General features: G+C 44.6%; 1 protein-coding gene across 8 annotated transcripts in view; it reads left to right on the top strand.

The window, feature by feature from the left end:
- Positions 1–26,456, top strand: part of SLCO3A1 (solute carrier organic anion transporter family member 3A1) — a 323,050-nt gene that overhangs the window by 60,551 nt on the left and 236,043 nt on the right. For all 8 annotated transcript variants that reach the window (XM_002825852.5, XM_024232723.2, XM_024232724.3 and 5 more), the window contains one exon: positions 1,677–2,142. In XM_002825852.5, coding sequence (XP_002825898.3) covers positions 1,677–2,142 — 466 coding nt within the window. The remainder of the gene's footprint in view (positions 1–1,676; positions 2,143–26,456) is intronic.

Genomic DNA, 26,456 nt, shown 5'->3' on the forward strand with positions numbered 1-26,456 from the left:
AGACTTTTCATCCATTATTTTTAATCTTCACATCCCTCCTGCTGATTAGATATTATAATTCCTGTTTCATAGAATCCAGGTTGGGAGAGTTTGAGTAACATGACTGAGGACACAGAGCTAAGGAAATAATAACAGGGGTTCAAACCAGGTTTTCCTCCCTCCACAATCTATATTCTGTCTACCTAATTGCTCGGGATTGTCTAAATTCATCCCTGTGGCATTTGTGGCTCCTTACAATCTGTCCTCACCCCACCTTTCCAACTATTCCTTTTTTTTTTGGAAGCAAGGTCTGGCTCTATTGCCCGAACTGGAGTGCAGTGGTGTGATCTCAGCTCACTGCAACCGCCGCCTCCAGGGTTCAAGCAATTCTCCTGCCTCAGCCTTCCCTGAGTAGCTGGGATTATAGGTATGCACCACCACGCCTCGCTAAATTGTGTATTTTTAGTAGAGAAGGGGTTTTGCCATGTTGGCCAGGCTGGTCTCAAACTCAGCCTCAAGTGACCTGCCCACTTCGGCCTCCCAAAGTGGGATTACAGGTGTGAGCCACTGCTCCCGGCCCCAACTATTTTCTCTTCCATGATGAAATCATGCCACCCATCTTTGGCTCATGCTGTTCCTTTTGCCTAAAGTGTTCTTCCCTACTCAGCAAGGACATCATTCAGCTGTCAGATCTCCTATGACAAGGACTCTTGTCTTGCTCATAGCACCCTGTGTGGAATTTGCACACAGCAGGACAGGGTAGCCATCTCATTTTCTTACCACTTCAAGAAGCCCTATAAGAATGCATCTCCTCATGGCCCCCTTAGTGTGAGGTCTGCATCACACATCTCACCTCCAGTCCCTTTGTGTTATTCTTAGGTACATGTTTACCTCCTTGCTAGATGGCTTCTTCAGGCCAGGTGTCCTCTCCCCATCACTTTTCTCTTGTGTCTAGGGCATTGCCTGGCAAGCAGCAGATGTTCAGTATATATTTAACAAACATAGGGCAGACAAGAATACAAAAAAACGGGAGAAATCATAATATTCAGTTGGAGGGTACTTGGCAGGGTCATAGTGCTTAGAACAGTCAGGGGTGTATTTACCTAATGGCCTCTAGGGAAATGTACACTGGAAATTTCCAGACGGAAGCAAAGAGCAAATGATTACTCTGCTAGGCTAATTTAGCTTGTGCATTTTGCCACTTAGGTTTTGTTAAGTTTGTTTTTATTTTGGGGTGGGGGATAGGCTTTGCTAACCTCCTGCGGAAAATCCCCTGGCTCCTCTGTCTTTCTGGCATGGACTTTATCCCTAGTATATATCTGGGAGTGTGTGCAAACCGCGCACTTCAGGACTTACATAGGATTTCATGGGCTGTCTGTGGTGGAGGTCTGCGGGGGTGGGGAATGCAGTGTTTCCGGAAGAGGGTAGAGGCTTTCAGGATGGAAACAGATGCCAGAAAAAACATTGTTGCTACTGGGAAAGTGAATTCGTTAACTGAATTAGGGTTATGATACTAAATAAACGTCTTTCTGATGCGTCAGGTTAAAAGGCATTTACACAGCTGCCTTTTTGCACCTGGCACCGGAGGCCAGGTGGGAGGGTCCCTGGGGGGAAGGGCAGAGCGCACAGTCAGGCGGGGAGAGGCCTCCTGGGCATCTCCTTGGCTTGGCTCTGACATTTCTTCTTGCCCCCCTCAGGTGAGCGTCCTGACCACCCTGGAGCGTAGGTTCAACCTGCAGAGCGCTGACGTGGGTGTGATCGCTAGCAGCTTCGAGATCGGGAACCTGGCGCTCATCCTCTTCGTGAGCTACTTCGGGGCACGCGGGCACCGGCCGCGCCTGATCGGCTGCGGCGGCATCGTCATGGCGCTGGGCGCGCTGCTGTCGGCGCTGCCCGAGTTCCTGACCCATCAGTACAAGTACGAGGCGGGCGAGATCCGCTGGGGCGCCGAGGGCCGCGACGTCTGCGCAGCCAATGGCTCGGGCGGCGACGAGGGGCCCGACCCCGACCTCATCTGCCGCAACCGGACGGCTACCAACATGATGTACTTGCTGCTCATTGGGGCCCAGGTGCTCCTGGGCATCGGTGCTACCCCTGTGCAGCCCCTGGGCGTCTCCTACATCGACGACCACGTGCGGAGGAAGGACTCCTCGCTCTATATAGGTAGGAGCTGCCCCAGCCGTGTTAGCAAGAGACCAGGGTGTGTTGACCATGGATAAAAGGTGGCCTGGTGCACTTTGATTTTGCCAGAGTACTGGTTGTCAGACTTGGCTGCACACCTAGTGTTCTTGAAAAATACTCATGCCTGGGGGTGCAACCTGGGCATTGAGAAGTTTTTAAAAGTTCTCAGGTGATTCTCATGAGCGGCCGAATTTGAGCTCCACGGGGCTAGACCACTAACACCGCTTCAGTGGGAAAACATGATCGGGAGGAGTTGTATGTTTATCTCTTCTTTTTGGGTGTGTATGTGGACTTTGGGCTTTCTGATATTAGCCACCAAGGTATACCTGGGGTCTACACATTGGAAACTCCAGCTTTGAAGAATCAAAATGATGTCCTGGTCATTGTCCTATTGCAGCTCAAAAGGAGAGGTGATGGCTTTGCCAGCATTTGGCATCATTAAAGTTGGTGACTTCTGGTAATTTTTTCAATAATGGAAGTATGCATGGGAATTGGGTATTTAGAGAGAAAGAAGGTATTTGTGTTTTGAAAAGTTATTTTTCACGGTCAGAGTTTCTGATGTTTTTTACTGGAAGGATGGAAACCACTTGTGCATGGGGGTTAAGGATCATCTGAGTGGCAAGTTGTTTGTTATGTGGCGGGCAGTGTTTTCAGTCGCTGCAGTGGGCTCTGTTGGATGGCTGCATGTAAGGTGAGGGCTGGCCAGCCCAGCATCTGTATCCCTTGTTTACAAAGTGTAATTTTGTCTCCTGCCAGCTGCTGGATTTTTCTGACACATCCCCAGTCACTGAGTGCTAAGCTTTGAAAAAATTACCTCTACCCAGGGAAGCTTTATGCCTCCCAAAAGCAATGTGCCTTGAGGTAGAAAGTTAATTATATTATGGAGTTTTAAGTGAAAATAGAATTTGAACTGGATTTGACATAAAGGTTCCTATCTGCCAAGCTTCAAGCTTGCTGAGATAGGACAGTTTGGAAGCAGGACACACCGGAATGCAGATTTTTCTCTGTGTCTTTCCGGCCCAGCTTTGGAGTAGACACGTTTACTGAACACGTATGTTGCACGCAGATGTTCTGGCTGGCTGTGAGCAGGCTCTGGGCAGGAAAGGTGGAAGGAATGCGCCTCTCCATTCAGAGGATGGAGCACCAGTGAGCCTAGTCACCACCTACCTGTGGAACAAAGTGGAAGAGAAAATGGCTCAGGCCTGAGATGGTTAGGGGTTTCCATTATTACCTGAGAGTGGGTATGGTGGAGGAAGGGAACTAAGGTAATCATTTTTCTTTCATTGCCTTAAGTCTCGAGTGAAAGCCACTCCATGTGAGTTTTTTGCACACCAGATCATGGACTACAGCATGTAGCCACAAAGATCTCCTGAGGTCCACCCTCTGACTTCACTGATGTCACCCTAGGTCTCTGGGAGAGTTGTTTTCTGGTAGGAATAACAGGAAGTAGATCAATCAGAGCACAGGGAATGAAATGGGGAGTGAAAACCTGAATTGTTGTCTCTGCTGATAGAATCAAGTAGAAAAATTTCTCCCCAGAGTCACCCCTGAAGTCCTAACAGTGCTGTATCACTTCTGCCTGGGGCTTCCAGCCGCAGTCGCTGAACCCTCTTCTGGAAGTGTCTCCTGATGAGTTAAACTGTGCTGTTTCCCCACACTGGGTGAGGGTTGGTTTGAATGTGCCAAAAGCTTTATGGTGAGGAAGCACTTTGATTTGGGACATGGAGGTGTGGGAGGTGGAGGCGTGGACAGTAGGGCTGATCATTTGAGGCAGGAGGCCTTCTTGAATTGTGAGGCCTTGTCTGTAGGATTTGCATTGAGTCTTTGGTAGGAAGAACTATTCAGCCAAATTTCTGTTTGGTCACCCCATTCCTCTGTGATAAGTCTGAGTTGGGGGAGTGTCTCTTTGCATGACATATGAACATGTTGGTGGCTCTGTTACATATGGCCAGATCCAAAACATCGTAGCCCGTGCCGTGGAGATGATAGTTCTGGGTCTCTCTGCACTGGTTTACATGGGTTTGTGTTTATCGGGATCAGGAGAGGACAAGTCTTTTGCATAGACTGGCCTCAATAGGTGGCCTTTTATTCCATACGTGGTTTATTCTCCAGGTATAATTTAAGATCATAGCATATGCAGAGTATAACTCATTCATTTATTTATTGTACGAGCTATAAAAAAGTGTTTTTGGTAGTGAGAATATTTCAGAGTTTATCTCCTCTAATACGGCACTAGTTCCTGAAGCCACTTAACTTTACTTCACAGTATTTGGAGTAGCCCACTGGACAGGATTGATATAAAATTCTGGCCTCTGAACTCCCTGAAGAGGAGGAAAGTCTCAAGGGACTGATGCTGGGACTGTAGGTGTAAATGTATATCCATCGGGGAGGAATAACAGCTCCTGCAGAGCTGGTCTAGAGAGGGGCCCACAACCAGCTGTCCGGTCGTATGCCTAAATTGTGATACTATAGTGGAGATTGAAAGAATTATAAATATGGCATGTATAGAACACCAGCTTGTTCTTGAGCCGAGCCTTCCCTTTGGGTGTCAGCAGGGAACAGAATGATCAACATGCACGGCTCAGGCTGCAGGTCAGTGGTGATGACACCTGCCCCGGGTCACCCACATTGTGGGAGACTAGATGGGTGCTGTTTGTACATCGGTGGCCGTGTCGTAGCTTCCACTACAACCCAGGGCAAAGTGAAGCGTTCCATCTTGAATCAAGCCGATATTTTCCACTGAAATGACTTACTTGCTTTGGCCTCTTGTGGCTGAGCCGCTGCCAGATTCCTGGATTCCTGGATGGGCTATTCACAAGGGGCTCCTCTGGCTGGCACCATTCTTCAGCCAGTCCTTTCCATTGTGGGAGGGAGCCAAGGGAGCTCATTACCAGGGGACAAAACTGGATGAATGGGGACTCGGCTCTGCTGGCAGGCTTTCACTGCGGCATCATGTGGCACCCGGCCTCACAGTGCAGCCAGACAGTGACCTGTGGGTGGCACGTGGCACTCTTTGTTCCTAGAGTGACTACATGGGTGCAGTGGCAGTGGAGACTATTGGGCCCCTACTGAGGTCCGAGAATCCATTCTTTGGGAGTCTAGTCATGTCTCTAGCTCCATGTTATGATTTTCCATTAGCCCAGTTTTCTTAGCTGTCCTTCTGTTTCTCTAAGTTCAAAACACAAGTCGTATTTGCTTTTTATGAAAGTGTAAGTAGGATGATGGAATGGACTTACTGTGCCCTTTCATTAGGTTGCCCCCCTTTTTTTCAAGGAGGAAAAGGTGAAATGGGAGTAGTAAAGATTTCTAAATAACTTTATTCCTAGTTAAAAAGCATTACGTGTTCACTGTTTACAATTTTGAATATGTAGAAAAAGAATAATTGGAGAATATTGTAGCTTTATGGTGTACATAATTCTATTCTTTTTTCTGCATTAGCATGCTTTTCTATGAAAATGTGTTCAAGATAGATGATGTTTTGTGTAATTTCATTTCTCTTACTAGTTCATGAACATTTTTTGTTACTATTCTATGACATTGCTGCATATATAATCCCTTCTGAATATATATGATAATATTTAATACTTTCTATAGTTGGACATGGATTTTTAAAATTTTTGCTGTTTTAAACAAAGCAGATAGGTAAACTGTGATTCCGAGAGGTTGAGTAACTTACCCAAGCTCATTTACCTGGATAGGGCTAGGCCGTGGGTCTGAAAGTGACACTTATTTCAGGTATGTCTGGGATCTGCTCACAAGGCTGGGATGGGAGCTCAAGGGTGGTGCATGGTCCAGGGAGTCGGGTGCAAGCCAGGGCATTCCACGAGACAGCCCGAAGCCTCCTGGGCATAAAAATTGCAGCAGGAGCCGGGAAGCTGGGAAGACAGCAGTGTGTCTGGAGTCCAAGGAGAGAGCTGCTGCTGAAATGGAGAATGAGTGTCAGAGCCAGAATGGAGTACTGGAGGTAGGATGGAGAGAGAGGAAGGTGGTCCTAGCTAACGGTTCAGGTCTGGGTTCTGGAAAAAGGTTGCACCCCTGTTTCTTAGTGCTTTGAGCTGAGATGGCTGCAAATCAGACCTCAGACATTTGGGGCAGGAGCAGCTGATCTGTTCCATCTTTTGCTCAGCTCTTTCCAGCAATGTGGGCGCCATACCTTCACATGCCTTTCATTCTGTTTTTGAACCACAGTAGCCACTAGGAGGTTTTTTTAAATGTCGTGTTAGAAATAGGCCACCTTACAACTTCCCATACCCTTGGTTCTGGTTATGCCCTCTGGATCTACCATGAAAAATCCCTATCCCTCTTCCATATTTTGATGGCTCCCCAAATAGTTGAGCACTAACCTTTCATGGGTAGGCGGAGGGTATCTAAAGCTTAGCTCTTCTGGGCTAAGACCTTTGCTCCATGCTTGATGGGATTTCCTACCATGCTTCCTTCTTAAGAGGGATGCCAAGGGCTGGGGAGCTCATTACCAGAGGACAAAACCAGATGAATGGGGGATGTGGGATATGGCATTGTATTAGTTTGCTAGGGCTACCCTAAGCAAACACCACAGACTGGGAGGCTTAAATGACAGAGTGTATTTTCTTATAGTTTTAGAGGCTGGAAGTCTTAAGATTAAGGTGCCTTAGGGTTGGCATCCTCTGCGGTCTCTGTCCTTGAATTTCAGATGGTTGCCTTCTCCCTGTGTCCTCACGTGGTCTTCCCTCTGCATACACATCCCTGGTCTCTGTGTATCCAATTTACTCCTCTTACAAGGTCGCCAGTCAGATTGGTTTAGACCCACCCACATTAGCTCATTTACCCTTAATTGCCTCTTTAAAGGACCTATCTCCAAATATGGTCAGTCACATGCTGATGTACTGGGGGTTAGGGCTTCAATATATGAATTTGGGGGAAGGAACACTATTCAGCCCATAACAGACACCAAAGAGATCCGTACCAAACCAAGACTATACTCCTGCCTCTTTGCCAAAAGTTTTCTGTAAGGAGCTGTATTGTCATTTTTTTCTCTAAGTACTTGAGGAATTGATGATGTGGTTTTTTTTTTAATAACTTTTAAAAATTATAGAATCACAAGTTGTGACAAAATACAGGAAAGTCCCCTGTATCCTTCTTCCTGTTTCCCCTGCTGTTGATGTCATGGTAACTATCGCACAGTAGCAAAACCAGGAAATTAACATTGCTGTAATCCATGAAGTTTATTCAGATTTCTCCAGATTTTTCTTTTTTTCTTTTTTGAGATGAAGTCTCACTCTGTCACCCAGGCTGGAGCACAGTGGCGCCATCTTAGCTCACTGCAGCCTCTGCCTCCTGGGTTCAAGTGATTCTCGTGCCTCATCCTCCCCAATAGCTGAGATTATAGGTGCCTGCCGCCACACCTGGTTACTTTTTTTTTGTATTTTTAGCAAAGACATGGTTTCATCATGTTGGCCAGGCTGCTCTCGAACTCCTGAACTCAAGTGCTCCACCTGTCTCGGCCTCCCAGAGTGCTGGGATTACAGGCATGAGCCACTGCACCCAGCCAAGATTTCTCCAGTTTTATATGTGCTCATTTGTGTGTCTGTGTATAGTTCTGTGCAATTGTATCAAATGTGGATGATGCAGTTTTAAGAATGCAGATTGGGATCAAGATGAAACCAGATAATTTTGAGTTGTGCATGTTAGGCAGACACACACACGTGCATACACGCGCACGTGCGCGCACACACACACACGGCACAGAGACGGGCTGGCGGATTCTCCTGAGGATGGATGTTCTGGAGAGAATGGGAGCTGGCCAGGGGAAAGGGGTTCTTTGAGAAGGGAGCCTTTGCTGTTGGCCTGAATACACAGAACAAGTGCTCTAACTCAGGAGGCACACATATTAGACACAAAAATGTGTCATGTTTTCTTTGTTTATCACTTATCCTGAACCCCAGTGCAGCCCTCTGTGTTTCTGTTAATGATGCAAAGAGAATAATTCTCAGATTTCATCTGCCAAGTGTTTGTTTAGTACAAAGGCCCCCCGAATACTGGCCAGCAACCAAAGAGAACCAAATTTCCTTTTAGAACCCTGGGAGCAAAGAGTTATTTTGCCTCTGATGAGTTTTTATTTTAACTTGACATTGGGTAAAACGTGTTTTAACTCTCCAAAGAACGTGGATCGGGTATGGATCAAATATACTGTGACTGCAGTTCATCTGAAAAAATAATTAAAAAGCCATCCCCTGTGGGAGCAAGCATTGCTCATTATATTCTTGCAACTTCATTGATATCGAAGTTTCCTTCATTAATTTCTTTTTCTAAAATAAATGGCACTGTAAAAGTGGTCAATTTGTTTTGGCCATATTCCATTCCCTCTCCCCAGCTGCTGGTCACATGCCATTTTCAGTGTGTTTTTAGCAACCTGCTAGGAAACAGCCTGTAGCTCTTATCTGGTGCTTCCATATTGCCTGGGCTGATAGGTGTTTCTTATTCATTCGCAGCCACTCATAACTCATGCCCTGTGGTTCATGGCATCACTGCTGTGCTTGCTGCCTGGGTGACCTTTGGGCAAGCCTCTGTGGGCTCTGGAGCCCAACAGTATTGAAACTGAAATCCTGGCCCCTCCACAACTCCTGAGTTTTGGATGAGTTTCCAGTTGCCCTGAGACTTTTGCCTTTTCAGTAAAATGGTCTGGTCTACCTGGCCAGGCTTTCCATGAACATCGGGTATCCTGTACACGGTGGGGATCAGTAAATGCTGCCCTTTTCATCCTTATGGTCATAGAATCTCCATTTCCAGATGTAGAAATTAAGGCACAGATGGATACATGACTGACCTGTTTAAACACAGGAGCAGATCTTTGGACAAGAGCCCTTGGAACCTGATTTTCAGCCTGGGATGTGATCCATCTTACAGAGCTGAGAATAGCAACCTCTTCAGTCCTGAATTAAACCAGCAGGGCTCTTCTTTTCCTGAAGACCCCCTCCAGTGGCTCATCTCAAAGTGCATGAAGTGCTAGCATTGCCCCAGGCAGGAGGAGAGCCAGTTTGTATTAATTTGGAGGCACCCCAGAGTATGGCCATTGCCCCAGTGTGATGTATAGATTGGCTTTCTGGGTTCTAGCGTGTTGCTTCTTAATTTGGAAGCATATTGGCTCAATTTTCTTTTAAATAATGTATTCTTATTTTAGTAACATTGAGAAAAACAGAAATGTAATAAGAAAACCTAAATAATATGTAATCCAGATACCTATAGAAAATTATTGTCAGTAGTTAGGTATATTTTATTCCAGCCTTTTTTCTTTGTATATAGTTTTGCTTAGTTAAAAACCATACTATAAATAAACCTGCTTTTTATCAGTTGGCATATTATAAAGTTTTTCCTGTGTCATAAACAATATACATCATTTTAGATAATTGCATATTATTTTGTCAATCTAGAAATGCTGGAATTTGCTAGTTGGGCATTTAGGTGATGAATGTCTTTGTGGCTTTAGCCTTGTCGACGTTGGCTGAAAACTTTAAAAGCTCAGGTTAGTTCAAATAGATTCAGTGTGAGCTGAAAGCCCGCCCCCTGGCCCTGCGGTGACTTTTTCCAAAAGATAAATGAGTGAGGCCAGGAGTGTCATGCAGACAGGCTTTGAGCCGGCTATGGGTGTTGCCATTCTTGTTTTGCAGCCCCCTTCCACATCTGCTCAGGGGTCACAATCTTAAGTGCTGAAGGGATTCAGCTGACGAATGAGAAAAGCAGACAGTGTGGAGCCTGGGGAGCTGGTCCTTGCCTCGTCCTTCACCATTTGTTGCCCTGTGGGAATGCAAAGTTAGTGTTTCCAGATCTTCTGATTGTTAAGAGAGGCTGGAAATCCATATTTTTCAAGAGGATTGAGTTGCCAACTCATTGAAATCTTCTCCAAGCCCTTTGCGAGTCAACATTGGTTAGCATGTCTCGAACACATGGTAGCTCAAACACACACGGTAGCTTGCCGTAGTGGGCTCTTTGCTCCAGACCATCAATTTCAAATTGCATTCATCTATTGAGTTGCAAATAAATAAAACATGAAAAAAGAAAAGAAAGCTGTCACACATTGTGAATGTCACAGCCAGAAAACAGTGTTCTTTGCTGTGGTTCTGAATGTTAGGGGTATTGGATTTGGAGGAAGGGGACAGGGGATCTTGCACCAACAGAGGACAGCCTGGCAGGAGTGAGGGGAACACCACTGCTGAGTGGACCCACTCCTACTGACACCTTGCTTACTGCCTCACAATGATGGGGATTCCCAGGATTGGAAAGAAATGAAACCATTTTTCCAAGCCAGAGGAAGAAAAGCACGGTTCAAGGTTCCCCAAAGAGAGTGTTGGGATGCATAAACCAAAACCATTTGGGGCTGGTTGGGGTCTACAGATATTTACTATCTGTGCAAGAGCATCTTTGTGAAGAAACTTTAGAACATAGCACTGAAGTGTTTGATAGGCAGGAAATAGGACCAGAGAGGCCCAGGATGACCTAAAGAAAGGTGAAAGTCCATGTGAGGGAATTTTCCTTCCAGAAGGATGTCAAAGAATACTGCTAGTTACTTCTTTACTCTGGCTTCCTTACTGCACCTGACTAGGGAAGGCACACCCATCTTATTTGCTTTTCAACTGTGGCACAGGTATTGTTCTTAAAAAAGATTTTGAGACATTTCCTCTAATAACATGCATATTGTTTCTCTTCAGTTAAGACTGTTTACTTTTCTGAGAGAGAATAATCTTGGCTTCATTTTCTTTTTGTCCTTTTCACCTACAAGAAGCATTCTGTGAGAGCAGATGGCATGAAGGGTTTGGTTTCTGTTGAGCATTGTGTTTTGCTATTGTTAACACTGGGATTTGAGGTTCATGGTCTTCCTCCTTAGTGGGAAGTGAGTTCTTCATTGCTAGATAATTTTTTAGTGTTAAAATGCCTCACAGAAGAGTCTCTTGTGAATATTTGCTTTTGTCTGTCCAGTACCTTGTTTTTTTTTCACTAGGAAACTACCTCTCCCATCTTAGGTGGTTTCTGTGGGTTGCAGAAGTGGCCATGTGGTCAGTCCAGGCACGGTCAGTTGTGACACAGAGAAGGTCTACAGTAGTCTACAGTGACAGGCCCCAGAAGTGGGCCAATCAGAGTCCACTGTGAGGCGAGAGAAGTGGACTGAGAGAAATGGACCATCTTCTCTTGTAGGACTGCTACTGAAAGAACTCTGAATACCTAGAGATTCCAGTACCCATCATTGCTGCCACATGCAGAGAACTTGCCTAAGAATGAATGAACTTGCCTACAGAGAAAAGCAGACCAAGGAAAAGGGAGAGCAAAAGGGCTTCCTAGATCCAGCCGTGCTTGAAGCTAGCATCTAACCCTTAGAATCCTAGTCACTTGAACACATAAATTATCCTTTCCAACATCTACAGCTGCCAGGTTTCTGCCTCATCAGGCTTGAGTGCCTGTCATGTCATAGGAGTTGGTCTGGATTGCTTCCCTCTTGAGGTATAATCACGCATCTTTGAATACGGATAGAGTCCAGGGGAAACTCAGGTAAGGCATTTGTTCTCTGCTCAAAGTGCTAGTTCTTTCACAGTACAAAGATTAACCACTCATGAGACTCTGAAGAACCCCTGACCCTATGCATAAAATAAAAGGGGCTAGCTTGAAAGCGTTGGCTTAGCTCTTCATTTCATTATTTCAGAGGCATTGAAGTTACAGGACTTAGATGCCAAAAGGAATGTCCCCTCTCCACCTTTCTCCCTACCTATCAAAAACAAACAAAAGTATTTAAAAATAACCTGTTGGCATGCTTTGTGCAGGAACAGTAAGTGTTTAATAGCACATTGCGTATGTGGGCAGGAGCATGTTGAGCATGCTCAGTTTATTCAATGGCTGTTTATTGAATGGAAAAAATATAACCAATCCTGGCTCTTTTACTTGACTGCAATTGCCAAAGCTACCTTAACTCCCTCAAATGACTTCATATTGTCAGGAATGAATAAGCTAAATAAATGAGTGTGTTCCATTCCCAGCGTGGCTTTGCCATTTCATTCCTGCCAAGCCGTGTGTGTGTGTGTATGTGTGTGTGTGTGTGTGCACATGCTTATTTTAGCCCACATAATAGACAAATAAGAAGATACCAAAGCTTTGGGTGGCTAGTGGACACTCATCAAAATTGAGATGTATTTCTTTAGCGCTCAGATTCAAGAATCTGGCTTCAGAATGTCAGGAGTCATCATTGGCTGCTTGAAGCTAAAGGTTCTTGGATGTGCTTTGCAGGAGTCGGGGCCATAACCTTTTCGAATTATGTGGAGATTTACGTGTATATGTACCCTGGGAGGAAAGCTTTCACTGGATTGAACAAGGTTCATGACCCACAGAAGGTTAAAACCATATAAAGTTCTAATGTTAGACTTCGGTGACAGGCATTTTGGGGTGAGATAAGTCTAGCTAGTTGAGGTGAGATAGGCTGTATGGAGTGACAGATGGCATTTAGAGACTGGAATGTTGTTCACTGTTCAGCTCTTAGCTTGTTTTGCTCCCTGGAGAGCCACTGTACTTACAACAGGAAGCATTTAAGCATCACTTAGGCAACTGTGGTGAAAAGTCAGAATGCATTCTCAGCGGCATTGGAGACACCCCTCAGCCCTCCACTCCCCCGAAAATTCCTTTGGGGCTGAAATTTTCCATCCCTTCTTTTAGCCTAACCGTGGGTGTTTTGGGTAATATTCAGCAGATTTTCTGTGCTGGTTTGAACTGATGCACAGATAGGAAAATCAAAACTTTTTTTTTTTTTTAGTTCTAAAAGCAAAAACAGTTTAAAATGGCACTTGGATCATTAATAGAATCTGAACTCTCAAAGTCAAAATTTTCCATGTGTTCTTACTAAGAAAAAGACTTACTGTTGGGGCAATTAAAAACAAAGGCAGAAAGTTGTGAGGGACTAAACAATTCTGAGAACATGAATGAACTGGCCAAACTTTTTATTGGCAAACCTTTTATGGGATAGTTGGTGCATTTGAGAAACCTTCTGTTTTATACCACGGCCTCCTATTTCGGGTGTCGGGAGACTGAGGGAGGATTGTTGTTGGACTCATTCTGATGTCTCTCCAAGGAGAGATACTTTTCTCCCTTTCTCTCTGTAATGTTCCAAGCAAGTGGGGCCAATGGGTGTGATTTCTCACTGCTTCCCTTTCTGGGCAAGATGCTATTACCATAAGAACATTCACATTTGCCCACCTGCCTTGTGGGTTGTTAATGGAGTTTACAAAGGGAATTTGGATTCTCAGCAAGAGGTCTCATTAACACAGCAAGGATCTAATAGATTCTAAAATTGCGTATGGACACTGGAACCTTTTGAAACCTGGTGGTGTCTATTATTAGATCTAAATCATTTCACTAACCCTGGCCTCAGACTGTACATTTGTATCATGGGGCAAAGAGGCTTCTCTTCATCAAGGTAGATCTACCATATTGATTGAAGAACATGTTAATACCTGTGATTCTGTTGACAAGACAAGGTAAAAAGGCCATTAGGCAGTACATAGAGGAAAATGTCTCCCACATTGGTGCTTTTATTTTATTTTTTAATATCGGCCTTGTTACTGGTTGTGTGTTTAATACTAGGATTCATTACTATCATAAAGAGAGTTTAACAGCTGTCTGCTTATTTAGACAAGTGCGTTAAGCGCAGGTGAGTTTGAATAGTGACCATAATAACACTGAATACACTAGCTCCCATTAATGGGGTCGCAGCTGTATGACATACAGACGACCAGTATTTTGCATATACTCTCTCACTCCCTCCTCATAAAGCCCAAGGAGATAGAAGCTGTTATTCTTTCTGTATAGATAAAGGAGCTGAAGTTCATGGGGCTTAAGCAACTTGTTCAGGGTCATATGGTTAGTGAGTGGCAAGGCCCAAGCTACAATCCCGGTCTGGTCTCCATTATCCCAAGGGCCTTATCTTTCCCATCGTATGCTACTCCTCCACCATCCCCAGGCATGATTACATCCACACCAGGATAATATAGGACCCCAAGAATGTCACACTAAGTATGAAAAGTGACTCAACCCAACTACCTAAATAGGTATACAGCTCTTTCTCAGTATAGTACCCACCTGTGGTGCTTTGTCATTTTAGCTGTAAAGTATGAAATGGTGAGGTGTTTCTAGGCCAGGAGAAGTCTGATGGGTCTGGGGTATTCAGGGTCTAGTTCTGTGGGAAGTTTTAAAACTCTCATCAGATAAAGCATTGCTCCCACAAAAAGATCATGTGAGTTGTTTTCAAAATCTCCTTGTAGTAAAGTGAGAGAAGCTCACTCACCAGACGGTTTTGTTTACATTTTAGGCCTGGCAGCATTTAATTGGTATACATTCACTGCACTTATGCAACTTGGACTTGAGTGTTTCACTCCCAGACTTGATGAAACTGACTTGCTTTTCTGAGCGAGTCAGGAGTGATTTTAAAACATACCAGACACTAGCAGGGACAAAAATGGTAAGAAGGTAGGGCAAGAAAGACTTCATGGATCATGGATGAATACATGAGAAAGAACAAGAAGTAGAGATAATATAATCCCCAAGACCTTTCATCATGGGGAAATAATCAGCATTAGCAGTTATTGAGCTCTGTGGTATTCTGAAGACCTTCAAGAGTGGCATGTCCACATACATGAACTGTGTTTGCAGAAGAAGGTGGTTACACGGTAGATGGATTGGGAGTGGCAAAAGCAGGCCACCTTAAGGCATCCTCGAGGACTTGACGTCCAAGTAGCTGAACTCCCTTCCAATTCTATGTCCTGAAGCCACATTTTCCCGAAGTCATTGAGATAGCGTTTTGGTGACCTTCAGAAAAAATGACAGTCTCTTACTGGTCCATCTTGGGGAGTTAAGAGAGGGTCTGGAGATTAAATTGGGTGAGGGACCACGTGTTCCATGTTGGAGCATTGGCGCAAAGTTGGGAGACTCAGCTCCTCCAGCTTATGATGCCAGATTCATATTTCCAGTCTTTTTTTAATTAAAAAAGTTGTAAATTGTGGTAAAATATACATAAAGGTCACCATCTTAACCATTTTTAGCTGTACAGTTTGTTAGTGTTAAGCATATTCACATTGTTGTGCAACAGATGTCCAGAACATTTTCATCTTGCAAAATTGAAATTACCTCTTAAACAACAACTCCCATTCCACCCCCTCTCCAGGCCCTGGCAACCACCATTCTACTTTCTGTCTCTATGAATTTGACTACTCTAAGTGCCTCAGATAAGATCATAGAGTATCTGTCTTTTGTGACTGGTTTATTTCACTTAGCAGGATGCTCTCAAGGTTCATCCATGTTGCAGCATTGGGTCAGAATTTCCTTCCTATGTATATTATATACCAAATATTCCACTCTACGCTTAAATCACATTTTGTTTGTCCATTCATCTACAAATGGACATTTGGGTTGTTTCCACCTCTTGGCTATTGTGAATAATGCTGCTGTGAACATGGGTGTGCCATGTATTTTCGGCCTTATGAAAGTATATCTCCATCTGGGTATCCTAAGGTGTGTTAAACTCAGTAAATCCATAATTCATCTCTTTAATTTCCTCCCAGGTTTGCCTTATTGACCAGCTTTGTCCTCCCGTCTCTCTTCCTGCATTTGAAAGCTCCAGCCTCTCATGGATCAGGGTTCCTGCACCTCTCTTATGTCTGGTCCCCAGCCTCCTCTACTCGTCCCCTCCCTGCCACAGGTCAGCTCTCAGCACCTCTCAACTGGACCACTGCATCTACCTCTGATGAGTTTCACTGTGCCCAATCCAGCGTGTCTCCAAGTTGTCCTTCACATTGCCACTGTTCCAAAGCAGGCTGTGAACTTTATGAACCTAGAGAGATGTGCGTTGTTCTGGAACCTTTGTTATAAAGGTTCCAAGAGCTCTGCATGGGATTTAATTTTATTTTATTACATGCCCAATGAGTGATAGCCATATGGTTATGTGTATTAATATAATGCATATGGTGAGATTATAGTATTGTATTTTTGAGACACTTAAAATAATCTGACTCCATTTTAACAGAGGTGTTAAATTTAATTGTCTACATTTTATTCGTTCATTCAACACGTATTAATTGATAACTTACGATGTGTCAGTCCCTGTACAAGGTGCTGAGGATACATGGATGAATCAGACCTAGCTTCTGTCTGTAGGAGTAATAATAAAATCACCCAATGTTTATTAAGCACTTACTGTGTGCCAGAGACTGGGCTAAGTTCTTGACATATATTATCTGGTGTAATTCTCAAAACAACCCCTGAGTTAGTTTTTATTCGCCGCACTTAATGGGAGGAAATCCTGATGCAGAGAGCTTGAGTGAAGGGACACCTTGGGGATTTGAGTCAAGGGGGTTCTTGCTCCTCACAATATTCTCAACTACTGTGTTTTCCTGCTTCACAGCAAACTGTACCAGCGACTGTCATGCCAAAGCCAACAGTTTGAAACAGGAAGGGCATAATGAAACACCAGGCTGATACATATGCATTTATAGATGTGGAGCTGGAAAATATTGACCAAATGTGCTCAGAAATATTTTACAATTGTGAATAATGACCAGTCCCTTGCAAGGAGACAGGCTTCCAAACCGTAGTTGCTGTTAGAGAAAAGAAACAACATTCTGCATGTTCTCAAAGCAAGAGCTCATGTAAACTCGGTTTTTCACAGGTGTTAAATGCTGCTCCCTGATGCAATGCATTATGCAGGCAAAGAAATAACATGACAAAGCCTCTCTCACAGCCTCAGAAAGGAAGGTGATGTCTCTGAACTGGCCATCTGGATATAGCTAGGAGAAGCATTTTCAGAATTTGCCAAGGTTCACAGCTGGGGAGAGGGGCCAGTGGCATCCTCTGCTGTCAGGTAGCCCCTCCTCCTCTTCCTCTGTGAATGGGCCAGCGCTGCTGCTTCTGCTGGGTTGTATTTTTTTTTTTTTTTTTTTTTTTTTTGAGACAGAGTCTTGCTCTGTCACCCAGGCTGGAGTACAATGGTGCGATCTTGGCTCACTGCAACCTCTGCCTCCCAGGTTCAAGCAATTCCCCTGTCTCAGACTCCCAAGTAGCTGGGACTACAGGCTCACACCACCGTGTCCGGCTAATTTTTGTGTTTTTGGTAGAGACGGGGTTTCACCATATTGGTCAGGCTGGTCTCCAGCTCTTGACCTCGGATGATCCACCTGCCTCAGCCTCCCAAAGTGCTGGGATTATAGGAGTGAGCCACCGCGCCCGGCTGGTATCTTAAGTGTGGAAACACACACACACACACACACACACACACAAGAGTAGATGAAGGGAAAAAACAGAGATTGCTATTCATCACACAAAAGCCAAGCATGTTCTTTTAAGAAATCACTGTTGCTGGAGACTTTTAGGCAAGTGATGTGAGCATTAGACAGACTTTTAGTGTAAAATCAAGGTGGAAGATTAGGTTCAGTAGTTTGTAGTCTGCAGTGGTGACTGTCTTAGAAAGCTTTGGCTGGTAGGAAGCTCCATTGAGAGAGTGCATATTGTATGCAAGGCACTGAGCTCACTGTTGCCTTTATGATTGTTCACTTCATCTTCATAATGGCTGTTTTTCCTCAGTAGGAAACTGAGGCTCAGCAGAATTAGTAACTTGTGCAAAGTCATACCTCCTAGTAGGTCAGTGACAAGACTTGAATATAATGTTCACTGATCAAATCTGGTCTGAAATTCATATTTCATAGAATAACTGATTTTTTTCATTATGGAAAACTTAAAACATATTCAAAATTAAAAAGGATAGTTGAATGAATCCCTTTGTGCCCATTTTCCAATAATTATCAGGATGCGGTCTTTCTTGTTTTATCTCTACCCCTACCTGGCCTCCCTTCTCCGTGATTATTTTGAAGCACATTTTAGATATACCATTTTATTAGCAGTTTTTTTTTTTGAGACAGGGTCTCGCTCTATTGCCCAGGCTGGAGTACAGTGGCATGATCTTGGCTCACAGCAACCTCCACCTCCCAGGTTCAAGCAATTCTCCTGCCTCAGCCTCCTGAGCTGCTGGGATTACAGGCATGTGCCACCACACCCAGCTAATTGTTGTAAGTTTAGTAGAGATGAGGTTTCACCATGTGTTGGCCAGGCTGGTCTCAAACTCCTGACCTCAGGTGATCTGCCTGCCTCGGCCTCCCAAAGTGCTGGGATTACAGGCATGAGCCACCGTGCCCGGCCTATTTGCAGTTATTTCTAAAAGTTATTTCAAAACATAATCGCAATCCCATTCTCATGGTCGTTAGATCTAGAGACTTTATCAGATTCAGGTTTCATTCCTTAGGGGCACTGATATTTAATCGGTGACAGTGATAATGATGTGTACTTCCATCATGGGACACCTGTAGCTTTCTGTGGTGTTAACAGCTATGCTTAGCTATGGCCTTGGGGGTAGTGATATTTAAATTCCATCATTACTCCTTTGATTGCTTCTACTAAGAGAATCTTCCCCATTTCAACTAGTTTATTATCCTGAGTTAGAATTGGAACGAGAAAAGGAGGAAAAATCCTCCCCAATTACTAAAAACAATTTAAAATTTAAGATTTTTTTTCAGTTATTTTTCTTCTTAAGGTATATCCTATTAGAAATACACAGCGAAATTACTGTGTTCTACAATAATGGAAAATGGCTTCTCTCTGTGCAGTTATGACTCCAATGAACAATTAAGTTTGCTTCATTTTGCTTTTGATTTTTATAGATTGCTTTTCCAAAAATATATAATTATGTAAGCTATTTACAGGGCTTCAAACTCAAATCTACAAACCAAGAATATTCTGAGAATTCTAGCTTCTAAGCCTGTCATTTCTGTTCCATTTCTTACCTTAGAAGTAATCAATTTTTCTTTGTTTTTGGATTTTACCATGGTTTTAAAAATATGACCAAATACATTTATATATTACATTTTTTGGTAATAAAATGTAGTTTATACAGTTTCTCTACTTTTTCACCTAAAAAGTATACTAAAAAATCACAGAATATTGCAGTATATAAAGGATCAGAATAATAAGCAGTACATAGAGACATAGAATCATTGAATTTTTAGAGATGTTAATAATAGCAAACATGTGGCACTCTGTGCTACACACTGTTTTCAGTGCTTTACATAAAGCAACTCATTCTTGTAACAACAGTAATCTTCTGGGGTTATGTACTATTATTGTCCTCATTCTGTAGGTGAGGAAACTGAGGCACAGAGAGGTTAGGTAACTTGCCCAAGGTCTCAGAGCTAGTAAGTAGCAGAACTTGAATGTGGCTGTTAAATGCCACATTACACTGCTTCAGAATTGCCAGAGTTTAATTTTCTGATTTTTATGAGTCAGGAAATTACAACCCCAGGATGGTTATGTTAAAGGTCGGAATACTCACGTGCCCTGTCCCAGGGATTATTACTTTTTCTGATGGTACTGGCTTTTCTTGCAGCTTGTTGTTGAGTCTGGGCTTTGATTTTTACCTAAGTATAAGCTAAAAACTTAGACTGTTATTTCATGGATGCTCAGAAGACGTAAGACTCCTGGATCAGAGACAAAGGGCTTTATTACTCATTGACAATAATCAGTATGTGTGTCTGTTCCTCTTACCTTGTAAGTACCATAGGGGTGATGGTGAGGACCAGGTGGATGTCTGTACCCCCAGTGAGTGTTACAGGAGAGGAATACTGAATTGGGGAAGTACACTGCTTTTATGTCAAGCAGTAAGGAAGCCTACCCTTTGCCCCAGAGACATACCTTTCCTCTTTCTTCAAGGTTGCTCACTGAGAAATGGCTAGGCAGTGAATGTTCAGGGTCTTGCATTCTTGGCATACCCAGCAAGACGCGTAGAAGCATAGAGACCCATGGGTCACTGTCTCCCAAAATGCTTCTTTGCACCGGTTTTAATGATTTTAGAATAAAGAGAAAAGCAGGTGCCCCATACCATTTCTTTGCCAAATGACTTCTTTTTAATACATTTGCCAATATTCCCTGACGCATTTACTCCAGGTTTTGTCATTCTCAAATTCTAGCCATAGCAAAAAGAGTCAACTCTTGTTTGAAGACCACCTTTAGCAAATTCTAAATACTACTGCATTGCAAATCTATGGGTTTTCTCTTTTATTTGTAAGGGGGACCATTTTGGAACTAGCTAGAGAGATTAGGTTGACAAGCATTGATGAATTTCATTACCACGTAATAGGTGGTTTCTTTTTCATTTCCTTTTCTATTTTTCTGGTTGAACTTCTTTTCAATGTTAAGCCTAGTTTTTGTTGCCAGTGAGTTTTATAATTCTGTAAGTTACTACCCTTCCTAACTAAGGCCCTGACTATAACTTTGCCTTTTTATGGTAACACATATTGAGCTTTGATTGGTAAAACTCTTTGGAGGCATCCTTGGTGAATTTCCTGACCTTTTTTTTTTTTTTTTTTTTTTTGGAGACGGAGTCTCGCTTTGTCACCAGGCTGGAGTGCCATGGGGCCATCTCGGCTCACTGCAACCTCCGCCTCCTGGGTTCAAGCAATTCTCCTGCCTCAGCTTCCTGAGTAGCTGGGCCTACAGGCACGTGCCACCATGCCCAGCTAATTTTTGTATTTTTAGTAGAGACAGCGTTTCACCGTGTTGGCCAGGATGGTCTCGATCTCTTGACTTCGTGATCTGCCTGCCTCGGCCTCCCATATGCTGGGATTACAGGCATGAGCCACCATGTCCAGCCCAGACTTCTTAAGATAAATAAGAAATATTAAGGGTTGAATGGTGAGAAGTGGCCTTTTAAGTTGCAAGGAGGAAAATGGCAACACAAGGGGCTTTTGTAAATGTGGTGTAATTCTGCTCCATTGAGGAAGACTGGGACCCGAGGATCAGAGGCATGGAGGGAGAGAACACAAAAAACAGGACCTGGGCGAGAGAAGAGCGGTCAGGCCAAGGGGTGCAAAAGCCATTCAGCACACAGCACACCCTTTACCTTAAAACCTAGCCCACCCCTATTAGCTACTAGGATGGGAATTGTTTAGTTCAACCAGCCTGATGATTGCAAGTATGATGTGCTAGACATGGAGTAAAGCCTCAGCTTTTTCCTGTCTTCTGAATTTTCATGCAAGGTGGTCGACTCTGGAGTGAATGGATGGGAGTGATGGGAGTGGATGGGAGAGTGATGGTGAGTGGATGGGAGAGTGATGGGAGTGGATGGGAGAGTGATGGGAGTGAATGGATGAGCGTGATGGGAGTGAATGGATGGGAGTGATGGGAGTGAATGGATGGGAGAGTGATGGGAGTGAATGGATGGGAGTGATGGGAGTGGATGGGAGAGTGATGGGAGTGGATGGGAGAGTGATGGGAGTGGATGGGAGAGTGATGGTGAGTGGATGGGAGAGTGATGGTGAGTGGATGGGAGAGTGATGGTGAGTGGATGGGAGAGTGATGGTGAGTGGATGGGAGAGTGATGGTGAGTGGATGGGAGAGTGATGGGAGTGGATGGGAGAGTGATGGGAGTGAATGGATGAGAGTGATGGGAGTGAATGGATGGGAGTGATGGGAGTGGATGGGAGAGTGATGGGAGTGGATGGGAGAGTGATGGGAGTGGATGGGAGAGTGATGGGAGTGGATGGGAGTGATGGGAGTGGATGGGAGAGTGATGGGAGTGGATGGGAGAGTGATGGTGAGTGGATGGGAGAGTGATGGTGAGTGGATGGGAGAGTGATGGGAGTGGATGGGAGAGTGATGGGAGTGGATGGGAGAGTGATGGGAGTGGATGGGAGTGATGGGAGTGGATGGGAGAGTGATGGGAGTGGATGGGAGAGTGATGGGAGTGGATGGGAGAGTGATGGGAGTGGATGGGAGAGTGATGGGAGTGGATGGGAGAGTGATGGGAGTGGATGGATGGGAGTGATGGGAGTGGATGGATGGGAGTGATGGGAGTGGATGAGAGAGTGATGGGAGTGGATGGGAGAGTGATGGGAGTGGATGGGAGAGTGATGGGAGTGAATGGATGGGAGTGATGGGAGTGGATGGGAGAGTGATGGGAGTGGATGGATGGGAGTGATGGGAGTGGATGGATGGGAGTGATGAGAGTGAATGGGAGAGTGATGGAAGTGGATGGGAGAGTGATGGGAGTGGATGGGAGAGTGATGGGAGTGGATGGGAGTGATGGGAGTGAATGGATGGGAGTGATGGGAGTGGATGGGAGAGTGATGGGAGTGAATGGTTGGGAGTGATGGGAGTGGATGGGAGAGTGATGGGAGTGGATGGGAGTGATGGGAGTGAATGGATGGGAGTGATGGTGAGTGGATGGGAGAGTGATGGTGAGTGGATGGGAGAGTGATGGTGAGTGGATGGGAGAGTGATGGGAGTGGATGGGAGAGTGATGGGAGTTAATGGATGGGAGAGTGATGGGAGTGGATGGGAGAGTGATGGGAGTGGATGGGAGAGTGATGGGAGTGGATGGATGGGAGGGATGGGAGTGGATGGGAGAGTAATGGTGAGTGGATGGGAGAGTGATGGTGAGTGGATGGGAGAGTGATGGGAGTGGATGGGAGAGTGATGGGAGTGGATGGGAGAGTGATGGGAGTGGATGGGAGAGTGATGGGAGTTAATGGATGGGAGAGTGATGGGAGTGGATGGGAGAGTGATGGGAGTGGATGGGAGAGTGATGGGAGTGGATGGATGGGAGGGATGGGAGTGGATGGGAGAGTGATGGTGAGTGGATGGGAGAGTGATGGTGAGTGGATGGGAGAGTGATGGGAGTGGATGGGAGAGTGATGGGAGTGGATGGGAGAGTGATGGGAGTGGATGGGAGAGTGATGGGAGTGGATGGATGGGAGGGATGGGAGTGGATGGGAGTGATGGGAGTGAATGGATGGGAGTGATGGGAGTGGATGGGAGAGTGATGGTGAGTGGATGGGAGAGTGAACGGCTTGCTACTTCCTTCCTGGGGAATCCTCAAGAGGTTTCACCTGCGTTGCAGAGAGTGAGTTGCTGAACAGATATCTGTGCCTATATGTGGTCACTCTTTTAGGAGATTTTACACTTCTCATTGGGCCTCTTCTTGGAGTTGTTTTTTTTTTCTGTTTAACCAGTCTCAGTGGGGTCTTTCAGGACCTTAAAACTGTTCAAGGGACACCACAGTTAGCCTGGGAAACATAAGAGGAAATATAAGACCTAATTATTAAAGTTTGCACAGCTTATCATGGAGAGAGCACTGCTTAAGCCCTTCTTAACATAGGCAGATCATCGAGCAAGGAGTCACAAGTGGGTTAGTGATTGAGGGTGAGGGCTCTGGAGCCAGATTGTCAGGGTTTGCGCCTAACACTGACTAGCTCTGTAGCTTAGTTTCCTCCCAGATACAATGGGAATGATAATACTGTGTCTCTTATCAGAGATGCTGTAACGATTATAGGAAGTGACATGAATAGGTGCCATGACTGGCACATAGTAAGTGCCCAATGCGTTGTTATTAAATAGAGGATTGTGCCCAATCTACTAATTTACATGATTTCTAGATTTAAGCTATAGTAGGTTTTCTTCCTATGATCTGGAGCTGCACTGTCCAATATGGCTTCCACTAACCACATATGGCTATTTAAATTAACAAAGCCAAATACAATGTAAAACTCAGTTCCTCATTTGCACTAGCTAGATTTGAAGACCCAGTAGCCACATGTGACTGTTGGCTAGCATTTTGGAGACTGTAGATTGTTGAATATTCCTGTCGCTGCAGAAATTTCTTTTGGATAGCTCTGGCCTGGAGGGTTGAAACCTTGAGGGATTTGATGACTGCGTGTTTAATTTTGGAACTTTTTTCCTGATCCCAGTTTCTTTTCTACAAATAGAAAAGAATGCATGTCATGCAGCTTACAGGAATGTACAGACTTCAGTGAGTATGGGATTCACAGAGATGAGGAAGCCCTTGCAGATACAATAGAGGAGTAGGAGTTTCTCCAAGGTGAAGGCTGAGGCTGTCCTGAGAGGTGGCCAAGGGTCCCTTCAGTGCCTTTTAGTCTCAGTCTCCTGTGCAGACCCTCTGGGTGAAGGAGGCTGTATTTCCTCCATTGCTTTAGCCCCCAGGAGGACATTCCTGAGTTCGATATTCTGTCCTGTTTTTCTTGTAGGCACCATATGTCCCAATTTGGGTTCCACAAATATGGTCACTGTGATTATGGGGCACATAAGGCTTTCCATTTAAGTAGCTGAGTACAGATCATTAATCCTGTTCAGGCTCTGCCCCCTGAATCTGCAAAGAGGAAAAATCCATCCTGAAAGGGGCTGGAGAGCCAGGATGCCTTTGTCTCCCTTTCTTTTGAGTTTTATCTCCATGAGAAGTGGGTGAAGGGTGTCAGCTGTGTATTTGTAGCTAAATAACCGGCTGTCTTCCCAGCTGACGATGTAAAAGGAAACCACCCACTTACATTAAAATGTGTTTCTGCTTTATGAGCTCTGAGGGTTCATTAGAGATGGCGTTAATAAGGACTCGTGTGCTCAGCTGTCAGCTTTCTGCCTTACTTAGTGGGCAGGTAGCACGGGCAAAGCATTCGCTAGGTGCCAGGCCCCATGGGGAACAAGTAGCAGGAGGCAGGAGCTTTGACTGTTTTGCCTGCAAAGCATGAAGGGTCTCTGGGAGACAGCCAGGTGGAAGGGGATTTCTGAGCTGCATTTTAAAAAGTGGGAGTGGGCCAGGCATGGTGGCTCACGCCTGTAATCCCAGCACTTCCGGAGGCCGAGGCGGGCAGATCATGAGGTCAGGAGTTTGAGACCAGCCTGGCCAACATAGTGAAACCCCATCTCTACTAAAAATACAAAAAATTAGCTGGGTCTGGTGGTGGGCACCTGTAATCCCAGCTACTTGGGGGGCTGAGGCAGGAGAAACACTTGAACCCGGGAGGCAAAGGTTGCAGTGAGCCGAGATCGCACCACTGCACTCCAGCCCAGATGACAGTGCAAGATTCCATCTCAAAAAAAAAAAAAAAAAAGTGGGAGTGAGGCTTATAAATCTGTGGAAAGGGAAGAAGGGGAGGGGGACATTCTGGGAAGCACAGGTTATGCAAAGTTTTAATTTGAGACAATGAGAACAGGATATTAGAACAACTTTATTGCTTCCTAGTTATGCAGTCTTGCATAATTGGCTTAACCTTGGTTTTCACATCTGTAAATTTTGGAGGCAATACCTACCTTATGGGGTTATGAGTACTACCTTATCGGGCTGTTCTGAGGATGAATCAGTTAATACGGGTGAAACATTCAAATTCCCACCTGGCTCAGAGGAAGCAATCAGGGAAAATTAGCTTTCGTCATTATTATTTATCTTCTTCCTCTGCATATTGCTCTTATTATTGAAAGAGATGTAGTTTTTGGAGATGAATTCAAATGCCATCTCTGCCAGTGACCCTGCACAAGCCACTTGGAGCTTTCTGAGCCTCAGTGTGCTCATGATTAAAATGGGGTAATACTATCTGTGTTATGAGGATTCTTGTGAAATTTAGGTATTGTCTAGAAAATCCCAGTGCAGGGCCCAGTATAGAGAAGGTACTTAGTAAGTGTTAGTTTCCTCCTCTCCTCCTTCTCCCAAATTGCCTGGTAGTAATTTGGCAACCCGTTTAGTTAAAAAGTGATGAGATGAAATGGCATTTGAGGAAGATTAACTCAGCAGCTGTGTGTAGGATGGATTAGCTCATGTGCAACAGTGCAACTTAGAATACTCTAAACATTGTTTTTGTTTTTTTTTTTTTGGTATCTAGGTATTTGTGTCATAGTTACAAGATGGTTCCTTTTATCATTATAATAGCTTTTTCCGTGTGTCAAGCTACTCTGAATGCTTTACACGTATTTGCTGATTTAACCCTCCAGACAACTATAAAAGGTAGTACTGTTGTTCACATTTTACAGATGAAGTAACTGAGGCCAGAGATGAACTTGCCCATGATCTCCTAGCTAGTGTGTGGTGATGCGGGATTTGAACCCAGGCTTCAGAATCTATGCTCTTCACCTCAGTGATTGACACTTTTGAAATTCTAGACAGCAGGGGGCTGTTTGTTGCATTTCTGAGTTATGGAACATGGTAAGACTAGGAACCACAGAAGGTTAATCAGGGGAAAAAGCACAGGCCACCAGGAGGTTTTATCCTAGTCCGGAGAAGTTGGGTAGGGAAGGGCAGGCCCCCAAGACTTTCTAAACATAGTTGGGATGTTGTGCCCTCCTCTGGGCTCATCTGGGCCTGTCACCTGCTCTACTTGTGGAAGCTGCCTTGGGTGCTGTATTAGGCTGTTCTTGCATTGCTATAAAGAAATACCTGAGACTGGGTAATATATAAGAAAAGAGGTTTAATT

Source organism: Pongo abelii, chromosome 16 (assembly GCF_028885655.2).
Source record: "Pongo abelii isolate AG06213 chromosome 16, NHGRI_mPonAbe1-v2.0_pri, whole genome shotgun sequence".
In the NCBI taxonomy this organism is placed as follows: Eukaryota; Metazoa; Chordata; class Mammalia; order Primates; family Hominidae; genus Pongo; species Pongo abelii.